The sequence below is a fragment of the Pectinophora gossypiella genome, chromosome 16 (genome assembly GCF_024362695.1).
Source record: "Pectinophora gossypiella chromosome 16, ilPecGoss1.1, whole genome shotgun sequence".
NCBI classification, from domain to species: domain Eukaryota; kingdom Metazoa; phylum Arthropoda; class Insecta; order Lepidoptera; family Gelechiidae; genus Pectinophora; species Pectinophora gossypiella.
Genome location: NC_065419.1, coordinates 820,222 through 837,816, shown reverse-complemented (window position 1 = coordinate 837,816; position 17,595 = coordinate 820,222). Strand labels below are relative to the sequence as shown.

General features: G+C 40.3%; 1 protein-coding gene across 11 annotated transcripts in view; it reads left to right on the top strand.

Moving 5' to 3' along the window:
* Nucleotides 1-17,595, top strand: part of LOC126373942 (golgin subfamily B member 1-like) — a 109,677-nt gene that overhangs the window by 88,888 nt on the left and 3,194 nt on the right. For all 11 annotated transcript variants that reach the window (XM_050020307.1, XM_050020303.1, XM_050020306.1 and 8 more), the window contains 15 exons: nucleotides 1,156-2,861; nucleotides 5,035-5,231; nucleotides 5,620-5,730; nucleotides 6,188-6,332; nucleotides 6,878-6,939; nucleotides 7,066-7,203; nucleotides 8,537-8,660; nucleotides 9,072-9,242; nucleotides 9,834-10,018; nucleotides 10,220-10,352; nucleotides 10,620-10,805; nucleotides 14,815-14,978; nucleotides 15,510-15,635; nucleotides 16,131-16,249; nucleotides 17,085-17,151. In XM_050020307.1, coding sequence (XP_049876264.1) covers nucleotides 1,156-2,861; nucleotides 5,035-5,231; nucleotides 5,620-5,730; nucleotides 6,188-6,332; nucleotides 6,878-6,939; nucleotides 7,066-7,203; nucleotides 8,537-8,660; nucleotides 9,072-9,242; nucleotides 9,834-10,018; nucleotides 10,220-10,352; nucleotides 10,620-10,805; nucleotides 14,815-14,978; nucleotides 15,510-15,635; nucleotides 16,131-16,249; nucleotides 17,085-17,151 — 3,634 coding nt within the window. The remainder of the gene's footprint in view (nucleotides 1-1,155; nucleotides 2,862-5,034; nucleotides 5,232-5,619; nucleotides 5,731-6,187; nucleotides 6,333-6,877; nucleotides 6,940-7,065; nucleotides 7,204-8,536; nucleotides 8,661-9,071; nucleotides 9,243-9,833; nucleotides 10,019-10,219; nucleotides 10,353-10,619; nucleotides 10,806-14,814; nucleotides 14,979-15,509; nucleotides 15,636-16,130; nucleotides 16,250-17,084; nucleotides 17,152-17,595) is intronic.

Here is a 17,595-nt window from a genome sequence, read left to right as displayed (position 1 = left end):
ATATTGATAACTTAGATTCACTGTTACATGCTAGTGTGCATTTAGATTACCTGGAAAAGGAATTAAATAGTATCGAAAGTCCAACTCATATGCAAAAGTATGGCATTCATTATATATCGTTAAGCTATGTCCTAGGAATAATATTTTTGTTGTATTTACTTTATAGATGTAGAAAACGTCTGTGTCGAAATAATCCTTCCACATGCTTAGTCCAGATATTTAACCAATGTCACAATAAAAATAGTTCTAACAGACCAGTAGCACAGACCGTAGTGATGTCGAATGTGCAGGAATCTTTCTCAGACACGGAAGATGAGATAAGGACACCAGTCGCAGTCAAAAGGAATATAATCCTTGCATCTCAAAAACACTCACCTTAACTTCAAATTCATACTTATTATTTTCGTCGATAAGAACTTATTATTAATATAGTAATTTTTAATATAATGTAACCGAAATCCAAGTTCGATCTGATTTTAATCTCACATCATTTTAAGGGTGATGTTCGATCTTATTCGGGGGGTTGTTATATATTAAATTACAGGGTAATCATATAAAATAAAAACTGCATACTCAATTCCTATTGCATTGACGTCAATGCAATAGGACTCCGGAACCATCAAGTTTCATTTCAATGGGAAATCGTTAGTTCGGGTTTGGAATTCGGATAGCAACTACGTTTTGTATAATTCTAATACATTTTCTTTAAATAAATCTTTTTAGCGTAAATAAAATTGTTTTTAAAAAGCATCACCTGACCCACCCCGTAATAGTTCAACGCTCTAATATCTACGCAATACTGTCTTACCAAATGCACTTCCAGTATGTCTTGTAATATTATATTAACCTCTTCTCTAATCGATAGGGTAGACGATATGCGATACCTCTCCGCAGCATACTCATTAAGCTGTGTGTGTCTGTAGTCTGTGATAAAAGACAAAAAGAAAAAGTGGTATTTTACGACATATCTATGTCAAAAGTGATTCTTTTTCCTTATAACCACACGTGTCTCGGAAATGTCTAGACTTTCACAATTAACGGAGTTTGGATTTATTCCAACAAATGTTATTTAGGTTACACATTACTAACCGGTCTTATTTTAACTAAGATTTATTTATAAACTTGTGTCACTCAAAGTTCATATTTCCCTTACAGCGCTGAATTTGGACGACAACCAGAAGGAAGAACGGAGCGAAGTTGTAGAAGGGAAAGCATCGGCGAGAACTCTCAGCGATATTGTTTCTATTTCAGAATTCGACGAACAAGACTTACAAATGCGTAGAGCTGAGCTGAAAGCACAAAACCTTAGCATTTCAGGAGCTCCTTATGAGACCAATAAAACCCTAAACAGAACTTTACCTCCAGAAGTACAGAAGCCAAATCTGAGTTCGCTAAACATTGACTATGGAGATCATTTTGACTTCACTACTTACTCCCCTCGCGCCGATTCTTTACCTGCACATTTGACATCTACGCAGAACAAGGAATTCCTCAAACAATACAAACGAAACGTCAACGAAACAACTATTTTCGGTGCTACGAAACAATCTGAACATAATATACCAGATAACTGTTCAATGTATCCTAACCGAGATGTCAATGACAGCAAAGAAGTTACAGTCGAGCCTAAGAAGATCAATTTTTCTTTAGAAGTTACTAACGATAACAAAACTCAGAACGACGAAGAAGAATTTACTTCTCTCAGGGAGTTGGGTATAACATTAGACATCAGACAGGAAAACTTCCCTGACATATTAACTCAGCTGAAACACGAAATAAAGAAATCCAGAACCGAACTAGATAAGTGTAAATCTGAATTGAAAAACGCTGAAGAACAGCTATGCGAGTTCCCAGCTTTGAAGGAAGAAGTAGAAGAACTAAAAGGACTCCTTGAAAATACTATGGCTACTATGGACAATGATAAGAAATTCTATGAAAACCAATTGGAGAATTTCACGTCAAACAAGAAATTGCTTGAACAGAGACTTTCGGAATTGACTCAGGAAGTAAATGATAAATCTAAAGACTTGCACCTCCTCAAAGAGGATATTTTAAGAAGAGAAAACATGATCTTGGAGCTCGCTAAAGAAAAACGTAACTTGACTAATAAAATGACTGAGCTGGAAGTGAAAATTGACGAACTGCAAAGCAGGAATGGGCTTTTAGAGAAGTATGAAAACGAAAATCATCAGATGAGAGAAAAGATTACTGAACTACAAAAACTGGAACAACTGGTATCTGAGAAGAACCAACAAATCGACAGCTTGAACCAGCATTTGGATAGACTTGACGACTTACAGAGATGCCTCAATGACAAAACGGAAGAATTTGAAAACTTAAAAGAATTATTTGAAGAAAAGTCGAATGAAATAGAACACATGCAAGATACAGTTGAAGCATTGAACCGGGACGTAGCAAAACTTAACGAAGACAACAACGCTTTACTAACTACTAACAAAGATTTGAAACTAAAACTGACGAAAATAGAAAAGGAACAAGAAAATGCGTCGATAAAACTACAAAACAGTGAGACTGAACTTGAAAGAGTAAACTCATTGAACAACGAACTGACATCAAAAATAGAGGAATTAAAACTTTTGACGGATAAGTTGAAAGATAAGGAGACAGAGATTGAGATATTACATGAAGACATAAACTCTTATCATGAAGAGATAGCGTCTCTCAAGGAGCAGATGAAGATGGTCTCTCGGAGTCCGTCGCCGAGGAATAAGAGTAGCGAGGAGAAGAAGACGCCAGACAGACACGCCAGCAACGACAAGAAACAACTCGTCAAGATCAGGAAGCAGATATCTTTGCTACAACATGAACTGGACTTTAATAAGAAGGAACTTAATGATAAGGTAAGAAACTTACAAAACAGGTTAATAAAATTCCTTGAAAATCCATATACAATTATTTTTCAATTTATACCGCATTTGATATTATAGCCCAGTCATTTTAGGGGTTTCACCTCGGAATGAGAGATAATAAGCTATAAATTGGTATGGACCTTTGTTTTGTCGTTTTAAATATTATCTCAAAAGTCACAAATGATACCGTGTCCGCGTCTTAAGATATTGAAGGTCAAAGGTCATAAAAATTGGTTTTTTGTGAATATCTCGCTTCCTATTGCTTAAATGATATTTTTACCTATAATAAAAGTTGTAGAGTATAAAATTCTCTACAATTTTCGTTTCATGTTTTTTTTGATACGATCAACCGTTTTTGAGGTAGAGCGCGAAGAGTGCGCAGCGCACAGTTATAAATGGTCCAATGCAAGGTCAAGCGTGAGTTACGCTTATCAGTACGTGATATAAAGTCTATTATTTATTAAATTATTATAATTATTAAACAATGGCCATTATTTATGTGCTAATTATTAATTGTTGATATTTTATTAAAATCAGTAACTTAATTATTTATATTTAACTATTCAACTATAATATATTATTAATTCTGGAATATATATTTTCAGTTAAAACGTCATTACATACGTTTTCTTCAAAACGTGTAAATTTTTCAATGCTTATATACCTGGATATACTTGTCCCTATTTCAACAAGAAAACTGCCCGGTACAAACATTATTTGAAAATGGAGTACGCATCTTGTTGGCATTATATAATGCTCCAAAATCTGAGGACAACATTGATCATTTTCGCTACACGCAATTCATTAAGTTAACGAAACTAAATAAACCTGTACAATTGTCAACACTTCCACCAACAAGTGTAGCAGCTCATCAATATATAAATCGCGTCCACTACCAGATTCAAACGTGGTTAGGGAATGACTTAGAACCTCAAGAATGGGGCTGGATGCTTGAAAATGGAATCCTGGAGCCCATAAGAACGTTATTACCTCCAGCACCAACCGAACTACTAAATACAATATTTTGCAATTGCAAAAATGGTTGTGGTTCCCGCTGTGGATGTCGAAAATCAGGGCTACTATGTTCTTTAGCTTGTGGCCAGTGCAATGGACAAGCTTGCCTGAACGCTGCACAATATCCAAGTAATCCCGATGAAGAAAACGCATACGATCCTGAAATTCTGGAGGGTTTGGAGATGAATATGACCGATAATGAGGATGATAACAATGAATTGAACGTTTTCGAGCGACAACAAGAAGAAGACGACGAAGAAGATGAAGATAACTAGCTTCTATTCACAATTTTATTATAATTAAAACCAATAAAAATTCTTATGATATTTAAACTGACATTTCAACAAATGTATAGTATGGCATATTTAATGATAAATAAAGATATACATAAAATATATCCCCTTATTGCCTTTTTAACTGAAAATATATATTCCAGAATTAATAATATATTATAGTTGAATAGTTAAATATAAATAATTAAGTTACTGATTTTAATAAAATATCAACAATTAATAATTAGCACATAAATAATGGCCATTGTTTAATAATTATAATAATTTAATAAATAATAGACTTTATATCACGTACTGATAAGCGTAACTCACGCTTGACCTTGCATTGGACCATTTATAACTGTGCGCTGCGCACTCTTCGCGCTCTACCTCAAAAACGGTTGATCGTATCAAAAAAAACATGAAACGAAAATTGTAGAGAATTTTATACTCTACAACTTTTATTATAAGTAAAAATATCATTTAAGCAATAGGAAGCGAGATATTCACAAAAAACCAATTTTTATGACCTTTGACCTTCAATATCTTAAGACGCGGACACGGTATCATTTGTGACTTTTGAGATAACATTTAAAACGACAAAACAAAGGTCCATACCAATTTATAGCTTATTATCTCTCATTCCGAGGTTGACCCCTTTTTTTACCTAATATGACTGGGCTATTAGAATTTTAAAATAGACATAACGTCCTTGTGGCCACCAGCTCATCCTCCATGTAGATAGTCTATGATATTGGAGAGGATGTGATTCTTAACTTTTATCAGATACCAAGGCCAATAACATTCCATATTTTTTTGTTTACTACATTGTGTCTGTCAATAACTTAAAACCCCATAACTTTTTTAAATAATTCCAGGCCTTCGAACTAGCTAAAGCAAAGCTAGACGTAACAGAACTAAAAAACACCCTGAGCCAGACTCAGAAGCACGCATCGGACCGGGAGACGACTAGCACACAGTTGAAGCAGAGGAATGAAGAGTTGGAGCTGGAAGTACAGGCGATGACGGCTGATAGGGAACAGCTCAAGAAGCAATTGGAGACCGTCGTCGCCAGGTGAGTCTTTAAATGATGGTTATCGTATCGGTGGTATTTGGTCAAGCAAGATCTACTTTGCTTTTGTTATTAGGCAGTCGATTGATGTGACCAGCAACAAGTGGAAATGGTCTAAGAAGTTAATCTAAAAAGTCATTAGTCTAACTAAGAACAGTGAACAAACTGAAACATATTCATAAAATAGCATTACGCATGTATTCCCGAAAGGGCAGACAGACTAGTATAGTGTACACCCACTCCTCATCAGCTATGTTTTTAAGTCCCAGGTAATAGAGGGCCAGCCTGTTGCCATTAACCGAGAACAAAATCCATAACAAAACATAAACATATTTGTCTTCTCGTACTCGGTACGTAGCTATCAATTCAATGTACATTTTTTTTTCTTCAGAATCCGTGAAGAGTCGAGCCTGACTGAGTTGAAAGCAAAACTTCATGAGAAAACGGAGCGATGTCAGGAGTTGGAAAACGAACTGCAAGACCTGAAGGATCTTGTTGATAGGTAAGTACACACGTGGTTGGGAAGAATATTTATTAATTTGAGTCGTGAATACTCGTTTGAACCGATAATTTACTATTTATCTCTATTTTGAAAGAAGTCTATACGATTACACTTTCAGCTGCTTGTCTTCACGGGCATGTCGTAAAATCCGACAATGAGATCATGTCCTTTCGAACATGAAGGTCAATTATTATAGACGACAGTCTGATAAACACCTTAGGACTTCGTATCAGCAGTGGCTGCAAGTTGTCTTTGATTATTTGCGGTTCTGCCCAATCCGTTAGGGGTTACGGGCGTGAGTGTCTGTATGCCTATCCAAATATGAATCGGTTTTGGTAACGTATCAAAATGTTTTCCATGTCTGAAATGGTCGTCAACATCTCAGCCCTTTCTGTACTCGCTTTCCCTCCCATAGCCTCACAACGAACCACATTATCATTATCAATTTCCCCTACAGGCTGCGCGAGTCGTCACCCGTAGCCCTGGAAGACCAGAAGGCCTTAGTAGTGAGTGGTACACGCTCCCCAACAGCCGAGCTGGAGCGAGCCTTACGAGACCAGCTGAACTACTCGCACACGCTGGATGAAGATATCATGGAACAGGTACTAGCTCTATATCACTCGTACTCTAGTGGTCAGGTGAGTCCACCCTTGAATATGTACCGAGCACTCGACAGAAGATAAGTAGAAGATATCTGGAGACAAAGCGGATTGTGCACAGGATAATAAAAAAAAAACACTTTTTACAGACGATAGCAGAGATTCGCCAACGTACTCATTATTTGTAGTCAAGTAGTACTCAGTACGTGTAAGGATTCTAGCCAATAAATACCTTTACCTTGAAACCAGGGGACCGGATTTAATTTCCAATCGCAATAATATATTTTTTGTACTATCTCTTAGTACAACCGCACACACTACTAAGATGAGATAGTTCTTATCAAGTCCTTGTTGGTTTGAAGACTTAATTATTTTACATGATTTGATATGCGAGAACATCATAATTTATAAGGTGGTAATACATGAACTGATGTATATTGATGACATCCTAAAACTAGTGCTTAAAACGCACCATAAACTACGTTTTTGAACGTTTCGTTGCATAACCGTGTTGGATAAATATTAATACCTTTTTTCTTTGCCTATAGATTCTATCAGCGAGCAGTGACGAACGCGATGATATTCCACGTCTGGCCTTGAATACTTCTAAGTAAGTCCTTGATAGCAGCAGATTTTACATAGTATTGAGGCTTTATACACCTATGTTTTCAATTCAATTGCATGATCCAAGAAACTTCTCCCAGTTATCTAACAGTAACATTATATACACCGTCAGGTCGTCAAGTTCCATTCACTCGTCGTCATCCGAGCGGCTGCATCGCCTGCGCAGCGAAAACGAACGATTACTGATGCAAGTAAACAACCTCGAACTACGCCTCAAGGACAAAGATGCGCTTATCACTGAACTGAACAGGTATGGTATATATAAATTGATGAATGTGACGGAAGCAAGAGAAGTGGGTCAGGGTCGAACCAAATGGAATTCCATAGTCTGTGCTTACCCCGTTGGGACATAGGCGTGAGTTTATATATGTTTGTGTTAACTGGTATGATTTGGATGGAAATAATGTCTTTTCTGAGTTGGAGGTAAATACAGAACATAAGAGGGCGATCAGATAATTATTAATGGCTTCCGTGGTCCAGTGGTTGAGCGTTGGGCTCGCGATTCGCAGGTCCCTGGTTCGAATCCCGATGGGGACTTACAGTGCAGACTAAAACTTCCCAGAGTTAACCTTGCGTTAAGTTCAAACTTCGCAAGTTCAAACTTTACGTGATAAACCGTCAATACACGAAAGTAACATCCGAAAATAGCGACACGCCATCACATCACGCGAGCACTGACACCGTAACCTTGGTCGAATTCGCTGTCTCTGAGTATTGGGGTATTGGTACTAGCGACGTCCTTTTACTACCAATATGGATGTGCCGTTCAGGTACGTTAAGTTAAACGTACTGGGCGTCTAAATAGGCCACATTAAAACAGTTCGTCTATTAAAACATTTTTCCAATTTGAAATTTGGGAATATAAAAGTAAGAGCGCAAAGTGGCTTTTTTAAACCCTCTGTGCGTTTTAAACGGTTGGAAAGCTGTGGAATAGAATATTGACATTCAATAACGTTTTTATATTTTGACATACAGAAAATATGATTAAATCATCAGTGGCAACATCTGTTCAGATATAAACCAATAGCTGTAGTAAGGTAAGCGCGACGGGACAGATAATGCGGGCTATGATCTATAGATGCAACGAATTGATACAGAACTCGTAGGTAAACTACCCCAATCCGGATATAGTGAGCTTATGTTATGTGCTATATTCAAATAGTCAAATCACTTACTTTTTACTAATCGTCAAAACACGATACTGTTATGGAATTTGTATAACAAAGAAACCTTTGACGTCATAGAAAAACGTGACAAAATGTCGCACGTATTACCTTTTTCTTTATTAAAATTTATAAATAAGTTAAATAGAATAAGGAAACCGTTTTTTGTCACCTTTAGATCTGCCTTTATTTAATAATATAATAATTTCATATTTTATATCTGACCTAGGAAATTACCCAATTACTATCATTTTATAAGTCACTAACTGTTTTCTGCGGCATCTCGTGTTTAATTAAATAGATCCAAGCTTACTACATCATAATGGGAAACTCTGATAATTTTGCTTTCTAGGTCCAAAAATTCAGGCGTTGGCTTTAATGTGACAGTGACAGTCTTGACTTTTGTTTGTACGTCCCCAGAGTGCGCGACAAATTGCTGCAAGACTGGCAGAGCAGCAAGCTGCGGCTGCAGGCGGAGCGCGACAACTCTGGCCGGCTGCAGCTGCTGCTGGACACCCAGAAGGAGACCTCTGAAAGTCTGCAGGTATTTGATGTGGCATTTTATTTTATTGGTGCAAGGACTACATCCAGAATGGAATGATACAATTTGAGGAAACGGTCCATCTTCTTTGTGTCTTTTTTTGACATGATTTATTGTAGACTTATCGCATATGGCATTCACTACTTGGCCGGGGGAACGGGAAGCGCTAAGAGCTCCCACCCGCTTTTTGTGCTTATGGTCTATCATCCTGAAAAGTTTGATATGCATCGTGAAGGCAAAGGATCAGCAATCTATATAGAATGTCTTTATGAAAGCTCCAAAGTGAGGAGGTATATTGTCCTATTTATAGCGCATCAAGCGGGACGGGAATATATGTGAAAGTGCTCTTACGTCCGCGCTGCTCACATTGTTAAGTAGAATTATAGTAATCTTACGCAACAAAATAATTTCCAGAACCAAGACTCGAACATGATCCAAATCCTGAAGAAGCGTTTGGAGAGCTCGATGAAATCTGAGCTGGAGCTTCAACAGAGGGACCAACAACAACGAGCCAGGATCGCGCAACTCGAGAGGCAATTGTTGACTGACGCAGACGACGCCGGAAATAAACAGCTGCAGCATGAGGTAACGCCATTGTCTATGGCCGCAGACTGGATGATAGCGTCCTTACCACTCCCCTCCTCTCGCCGCTTTCATAGAGAATACTTCAATATAAATCTATGCAGGTGGTCAAGATTGCGGTTTAATGACAACTGCCTTGGCAAGTACTTAAATCTTGTTCCATTAAATGGCATGAGAATCGATAAAGACGTGTAGTTTAAAATGAAAGCATAACCAAAAAAAGATAGATAGGTGAGGTAAAGATAGTAAGAAAGGCAAGTGTATAAGTGACAGCTGATAAGGCTGAGAAAGTAAATGATACTACACCGATCCCAATTAAAGTTAAAGAAAAAGGGTTTTTTTTACGATTCGATATCGTCGCCTTACCGAGTAAACCGCGTAAGTGCCTTTTAGAAAAATCACATTCGGGTGATTTTATTAAGTAAAAAAAGTAAGGCGAAGATATGAAGTATGCAAAAAAACTTCATATTTCATGCTGTTTATCATCAGGCACGTTGCCACTAAAAGCTGAGAGTTGTCTTCTGACAAGTTGTGGCTTTGCCCCCAGTTAACATTGTAGAATGTAAATTGTAAAAATGATTTTTTCCTCAACAGTTGGAGAACAATGAGCGCCTCAAAGGCGAGATCTCCCTCCTGAAGTCCAAGTTGGAAGTGGAACACACTCGTTACGTCGACCTGCAGGCTCTACTCGACTACACCAAGCTACAGATGCAGAGAGACCTCGATGCCAAAAACGACACCTGTGCCGCTCTGAGAAGCGAGCTGGCTGACCTTAAACGGTAAGTTGCTCTACCTTCATCAAGATCACAGAAATCGGTTGGATTCAGCATCATTGGAAACCACAATATAATACGATTACACGACCGTTACGCAACCTGTGGCAACCTGAAGTTAGCTTCAGTCGCGAAATTTTACGCTTGTGAGCCAATCCCGCATGACTCTAAAAATGCCCTTCATGTTTTCTTTTTTTTTTCGTTCAGATTGAAACACGACGCCGGAGTAGAACTTCTCCGCGCTAAAGAGTTGCTCAATATACAGAGTAGTACCATCTCAGAGTTGGAGAAAAAGCTGACGACGGCCACGCTCAAACAGCGGCCCGTCGCCGACGCATTGGTAAGCGTCTTTTATTTATTTTTCTCATTTGAGGAAACACTTCATTATTTTTTATAAACGATGCTAATTTAATCAAGTTTTTAATCAAGTATGTAACGCACGACAGATCTTTGATTCTAATTAAACCTTACAGATCATACTCGGCTACTAATGCAATGGCCCAGTTCCTGAAGTCCACTTAGGCAATTTATGAACTATTAACCTTATAGATATTTGGCCATTCGGTTATCTTAAACAAATCCTCAACGTAACTCTACTTCTTTTCAGACCGAAATTGAGACCCACAAACTGGAGTTAGCCCGGGAGATATCCACGCTAAAGAAGTGCCTCGTGGAGACATCAGCGCCGGAGCTGGCGGCGCTGCGGGCGGACCGCGCGGCGCTGCAGGCGCGCCTGTCCAGCCTGGAGGGGGCCCGCGCCCCGCCGGCGGCGCCCGACGAGCGAGACCACGCTGTGAGTTGCTACATTAAATGGTGTCTGCCTTTCTTCTCGTCATGATGTTTTTCTTGGGTTGGGGTTAATGCACTGGGCTATAATTGGATAATATTTTTAGCGTCTGCACGTCATGTGTTTGGTATCCGATATCCATTGTCCCCCAATGGATACCTGGTTTTATTCATAGGTGTGATGGATTTGGGGTTTGGCTTTGTTCGTTTATTTTAGACTAAAGGGTTGCTTTATCATCATCATCATCAGCCGTACGACGCCCACTGCACGACGACCACTGCTGGGGCATAGGCCTGGGCATATGATGCTTTATATAAAACATTGAATCATAAAAAAATATGTTTGGGTTTTATGAAGTATATTGCAGGATTTAAATCCTTAACAAACACGGACCAACAAGTTGTATTCAAGCGTTACATTATATTTGTACGTCCAAAAACATTAAATATTTAGTGCTTGAGGTTGGTTTTGCTGCCGATGTCGTCCACGTAGTTGGTAACCTGCAATCAAGGAGATAAGTTTCAACCAGATTTGACGATGTAGTATATTTTGCGACAACTCCGACATAAGTGACACGTACAATCTTTTAAGTTACCAAACCAAAACAATTTGATACCCCGGGAATATCAATGAGTAAAAGGCGAATTGTACTTGAAATAATATGCTTCATAAGTCTGTCAAAGAGCCGATAGATAAAATTCACAAACCTTGGTTTCCATGACATCAACTGAGCTCTGTTTGTCCTCGAGCTCAGCGCACAGCGGCTCGATGGACCAGAGCGCCACAGAGTAGAGAACGTAGAGCCCGAAGTATAGAGCATACAGCATGCCTGTTAGCAGTGCCAGAGCCAGGGGGTACACGCGGTGGTTCACGTCAGTATCCACCTTCCACGCTTCCTCTGTCCACGCGCGGAAGTATTGGCAGAATCTCCTGCGAAAAGTCAGGGTTACATTAACTAGGGCCGGCAATTGGGATGGTTACATAATTTGAATCGAATCTAATGACGTTCTTCTTTCAAAACATGGCAAAGAGGCGTACGAAATCCTTCTACACGCGGATGATTTGGTAGAATCTCCTGTGAATTGTCGTCGTGAAATAGGATTGGAATAGATGACAAGTCGCTTCCGTAATGCTCATGCGCGTCTTATAAAAAGTAGTGTTCAGACACTTGTTTAGGATATGTAGACGGACAAAAGTTTGGATGGCACGTAGGGTAACAAAGTATTCTCGTTCAAAATTGGAAACGGAGCGGCAGTGACTACAAGTTGTCCAAAAATATGATGAAAACTATGAAATATGGTGTCATTTCGTAGGGTAACTAGGTCTAGTCATAACAGATCTACGGCACAAATAATTTATTTTTGAGTTTTGAATTTGAGTGACTTTAAAGAACTTAGCGGTATACTCCGCTAATCCGCAGGAAGGTTGATTGAGGGGGAGGCCAAGTTATAGTTGATGTTAGGGGTAGGAAATATTACCTGACATTAGGCAGCGCGCGCTCCAGCATGGTGACGAGGCAGTGGATGGCGTGTGTCAGCACCAGGACCACCACCCACACCGCCAGCAGGTACGGAGGCCAGCGGAACGAACCCATCGCCGCTGCAACACGACAGTACCGATACATACGGAAATATAGAGAGGGAACAGTTCATGTCTGTATTCTCTTTGGCAGAATCACAATTGGTTTTGAAGTGTGATGAACCATATTGACAATCCAATAAGTTGAGACGATTTAAACCATTATTAGGACAATTCGGGGATCTTTGGAGGATTGGAACAATGTCAACTACGTCTAATAATTTCGTCAGGATTAACGGTATCATATTTTATAATCAGCTACGATTACTGAAAGACTTCGTTCGCTTTTGACGTGTCACTTGTTCTGGAAATATGTCGCCGGCACGGCACGAACCTTGCAACAAGGCGCGGTTGGCGGAGCTGACGTCCAGCTCCTGGCGCGGCACGGCGTCCAGCGAGCGCGCGCGGCGCCGCGCCTCCAGCACGCGCAGCGCCGCCTCCGAGCCGCGCCGCGCCTCCCCGCCGCCCCCGCCGCCGCCGCCCGCGACCGCCACGCTCACGCCGCCCGTGCGGGATGACTACGAACACGAATGAACCGTTTACAGTTGGGAGTGTTTATTGCTACCAAATGACGAGGTCTCCTCACAGATCTAGGGAACACGGTGCTCAAACGCAACTCTTGACCTGACGCTCTCTACGCTCCGGTTCTACTCTAGTAGACGCACAGCTTTACTTTGTAAACTTATAGTTTCAGACGCAATAGTTATTGGGGAACAGAATTTATTTTAAGAAACAAGCAGATATTCATTAATCGGTCGGAGTCGGTATCGATTTACTGAATCACTCAGACTATCTTCAGGGGATCCGCTTACCCAACCTGAAGATTTGTCAGGTCCGGTTTTTCATGGAAGCGACTGCATGTCTGACTTTCCAACCCGCGAAGTTAAAACCAGCCCAATACAGATTAGGTCAAATACCTCCTAAACGCATTTCCCGGGTATCCTAACGATGTTTTTTCGGCAATTTATTATAAACTAAATTAATAGTTATCCATACCGATGGCGAAATCCGAGTGTAAGGCACGGATCTCTTCCTCTCCTCTTCTGGTTTCTCTTTGACATTGAGCTCGGTCTTGGTAAACGACGGATGGTCACCACACATGCTGGCAAAATACAAGACTTTCAGAAAACGAAGCATTTAACCATATATTTACACTTTAGATATGTTTCGGACAAAAACTTTGCAAAAATTACATCATTTAATTCTAGGAGTATCAATGGTTGCTCACTTTCTGCTACGGAATTTATCAAGTTCTATGAAAGTATGATGCCTATTCCTAGCGGTAAAGGGTGTTATGTGTGTAGTTAACTCATCAAACAAAATTAAAAGCTAAGTTTTTCTTTTTTGAGTTGTTTCAAAACAACCTGCGTACTATTTACGTCAATTTGATTAGATACAAAAATAAACATCTCGTATTAATATAAAACATTTTTTTCCCTGGCAAAAATAAATCGTAAAACTTACACCATGTCGGGCAATTTCGGTGTTTCGTTTTTCGCTGGTTCCATATCTTGCTATTTTTACCAGTGTGTTTTCATTATAAAATGTATAAAAAGTGTATAAAAAAATAGTAAAAATGTAAATTCGTCAAAAATCCCCTGTTATTCTGTTCATCTGATGTGACACCACGACCTATCACAATTATGACGTTTCAACGTTCTATGTTTAATTTTCGAAATAATTACGTTATCTTCTAAAGAGAATTAATTCTAAGTAGAAGTAAACTTTTTTAAGAATATATAAGTGATTTATGTTCTGATCTTTTCGGGGTAGGCAGAGACACAGTATATCTGAACTTATCGATAGGCGCGTGTTTCGCGATCCCATGTCGGGATTATATTAATACGAGGTTATAACGTTGATTGCTATGGCATCGATAATGGTGATTTACATACATACATAAACTCACGCCCGTAATCCCTAATGAGGGCAGGGCCACAAGCAATCAAATCAATTTGCAGCCACTGTTGATATGAAGTTCTTTACTGATAGCTATGATGGACCTTACCACGATCCTGGCAAACCACTTTCGCTTATTCTACTCTTATCAAAATATTCATAAATGCTCGTCGGTTTACAGTACTTTTGACTTTTTTAAAACATCCAGCTGTGCACGGTTGCGTATTTCCGAATGCATATAACCCGGGTGTTTTCAAGGCCAGAGTGAACAGGCACCTTCTGGACGAGCTCGCTCCATCTTAGGCTTCGTCAATGCCTTCGGGCCAAGAGCACACTCATCAAAGGAAAAAAAAGAAACTCGCCGCGTGCGGCGCGAATTATATCGAGGGTTTCAACCAATAGATGAAACCAATGCTATCTACGTAGATATACGTCATACGGCTATTGGTGAAAGTCCTCGATATATTTCAGGGCGCGCGCGGCACGGTTGCTGTGCCGCAAGGAAGGAATATTAAATTGTAATTGTTTATCCGCGTAGATACGCTACCTCCACGGGCGTTGCCTCCGCCTGGAGAGCTGTCGCAAGGCGCTGGTGTGGCAGAAGCGGTACCTACAGCGAGTACTGGCCGGGTACGCCGAGTTTGAGAAGAATCTGCATGTCGTGAAGACCGAGCAACCCACTAGTGGGCGACGGAGGTTCAGGTTAGTTATGCTGACTTCTCTATTACTAGTTGGAGAGTAACATAGAATCAGAGTAATTTATTCAACGTGATTATCATAGATAAACCTGTAGAAGGTATTTTTTTCATTGTTTTGCAATCTTTTTCTATTCGTAAGCTGTCTCTTACTAGAGCAACATCGAACGTGCTTCTTCATAATTATCATAGTGATAGATAATTCTCAAAATATTAATCGATGAATTCATCCTTCCCAATATTTTCAGCTTGCATATCAAATTGAGACTTGCACCTATGAGTTATTACTTTATCTTAAGTGCAGATTTTTCTAACACATTTGGCTAGACACGCGATACGGCTCACCACCTATCACGTTTTAACAGAAAGCTCGGTGGGTACTTAGTTCATTTTGCGATGGATGCACCTCTGACCCCAGGATATAGTCATGAACTTATGTTATGTTATGTGTATAAGCTTGTTGAAGGCCGATCGTTCAGTATGGCCATCCCCTAATGCAACTTATGTTGTTAATAAAGTTGTCGCACTATGGGGACAGGTCTGCAGCGAAGGCGGTGGTGGCGGTGCTGCGCATGGAGTTCCTGGTGCGGCGGCGGCACCACGTGCGTGCGCTGTCGGCCGCCTGCATCCTGCGGCCACGGGGGGCGCCGCCCGGCGCCGCTACGTGAGTCCACGTACTCCATTATAAATATACATCTCACGCCCTTATTCCTAAAGAGGTGGACAAACCCCCGAGTTGCTAAAAGACAACGTGCAGCCACTTTTGATACCAAGTCGTAAGATTGGCTCTCAGTGATGTCACCATGGCCCTCCATGACCTCATTATGTCCCACCATGACGTCACAATATCTCACCATGACGTCACAATGTCTGACCATGATGTCACTATGTATGCCCCATCATTACGTCACTATACCCCACTATGACTTGACTATGCTCCACCATGGCGTCACTATGCCCTACTATGCCCCACCATGACGTGACTATGCTTTACCAATGACGTCACAATGTCCCACCACGACGTCACTCTGCCATAAAAGTACAAATAGATCTGTGTGTAGACAGGGGGAAAACGTACACCGATAACATGTATTACATATTTGTGTTTACACTTTCTCACATGTACACTAGCAACTTACCTAGACTTATTTGTGGCCAGTCCGACTGCGTATTCCCCTGCGTCCCCGCCGGGCCGCGAGCGGCCCGCAGCCCGCGACAGCCAGCCGCGCCGGCCGCCGCTCCACGACCTCAGGCTCCACCTGCCCTCCTCGCCTGCCGGTAACTATACTTCATGCTTAACAAAGTTTCGTTTCCGGTTCACACGCAAACAACTTCATAGTAATATTATACAAGCCAATATTTGTAAAGATGTGTGGATGTATGTTTGTAGCTCTAGCAAAAACTGCTGAACAGATTTTGATATTTTTTTACACTATATGGTCGTAAGGCCCAAAGTCCTTTTAAAATCCAAATCCCATTGTTTAACTATTGTGTTTGGAAATCCGGGCCTTACGAGGTTAAAGCTTATATTTATTTATTTATTTTATATTTGGGAGACCAACAGCTCTTAACAACTATAGCAAAAAAAAAATCATACTTAAAAACTGAGCCAATAACAGGTTTCCACCTATATAAAACATAGAATAACATAGATAACATCTCGCTTGTATCCCCGAACGGGTAGGCAAAGGTATTTAGTATATACACCCACTTCTTGCAAGCTATTTTGAAGTCCTATGTATTAGGGGGCGTGTCGTACACAAATCCTAAAAACCATGTGATATCGATTATCTATGATCCAAATATGAATTCAAACTCACAAAGTCGAGTTCAGCAGTATGGAGCCCGAGACGGGATTCGATCCCGTCACTCTACGATCTAAGTCACGCGTTCTCCGAAGACTATCAGGGAGTATACCAAAATAGGTAGGACTCTCCACTGCTGCGCAGGTGGATGAAGCTCCATACCGACAGACTGACTGACAGGACTGATTTGTGCATTATTTTTTTAGTTACTAACATTAGAGAGTAAGAAAATTGTTACTAACAAACTATGGACAAATGTCTGAAAATAAAATAAATAATAATAATAATAAAATACTTTTATTTTTCAGTGAACCCATTTATTACTCGATCGCCGTACGCCACTAACTCACCGCGTGACGAACCCTTCATATTGAGGTAATATTACATACTTAATATATCCTGCGTACCTGACCGCTTCCGTCTCGACGCTAAACGTGATGAGTTGAAGGCCCGTCCCCCTGCCGCTATTCATTATAATTACCAAAACGGTGTGCTCACGTGCCCTCACTGTGCGCGGGAGTTCACTGTAAAGATAGGCTACATAAGCCATCTTCGGGTGCATCAGCGTCGTGCCGACTTGGAGTCGGAGTGGTCGCCATGGCCGAAATCGGTCGGAGAGATCATGTCATGTCATGCCACATACTTAATGGTGCTAATTCCTGCAGACGCCATCTAATTTTATTTTAAGTTATAGCTGTCATTTTCTTATCCGTTGAAAAAGAAAGGGACGGGTAATCGACGGGCAAAAAATTTATGGAATACACGTTAATTTTAAGCAGAAATCTAAAACAACCGTCTTAATTTTTACGTCGGCCAATA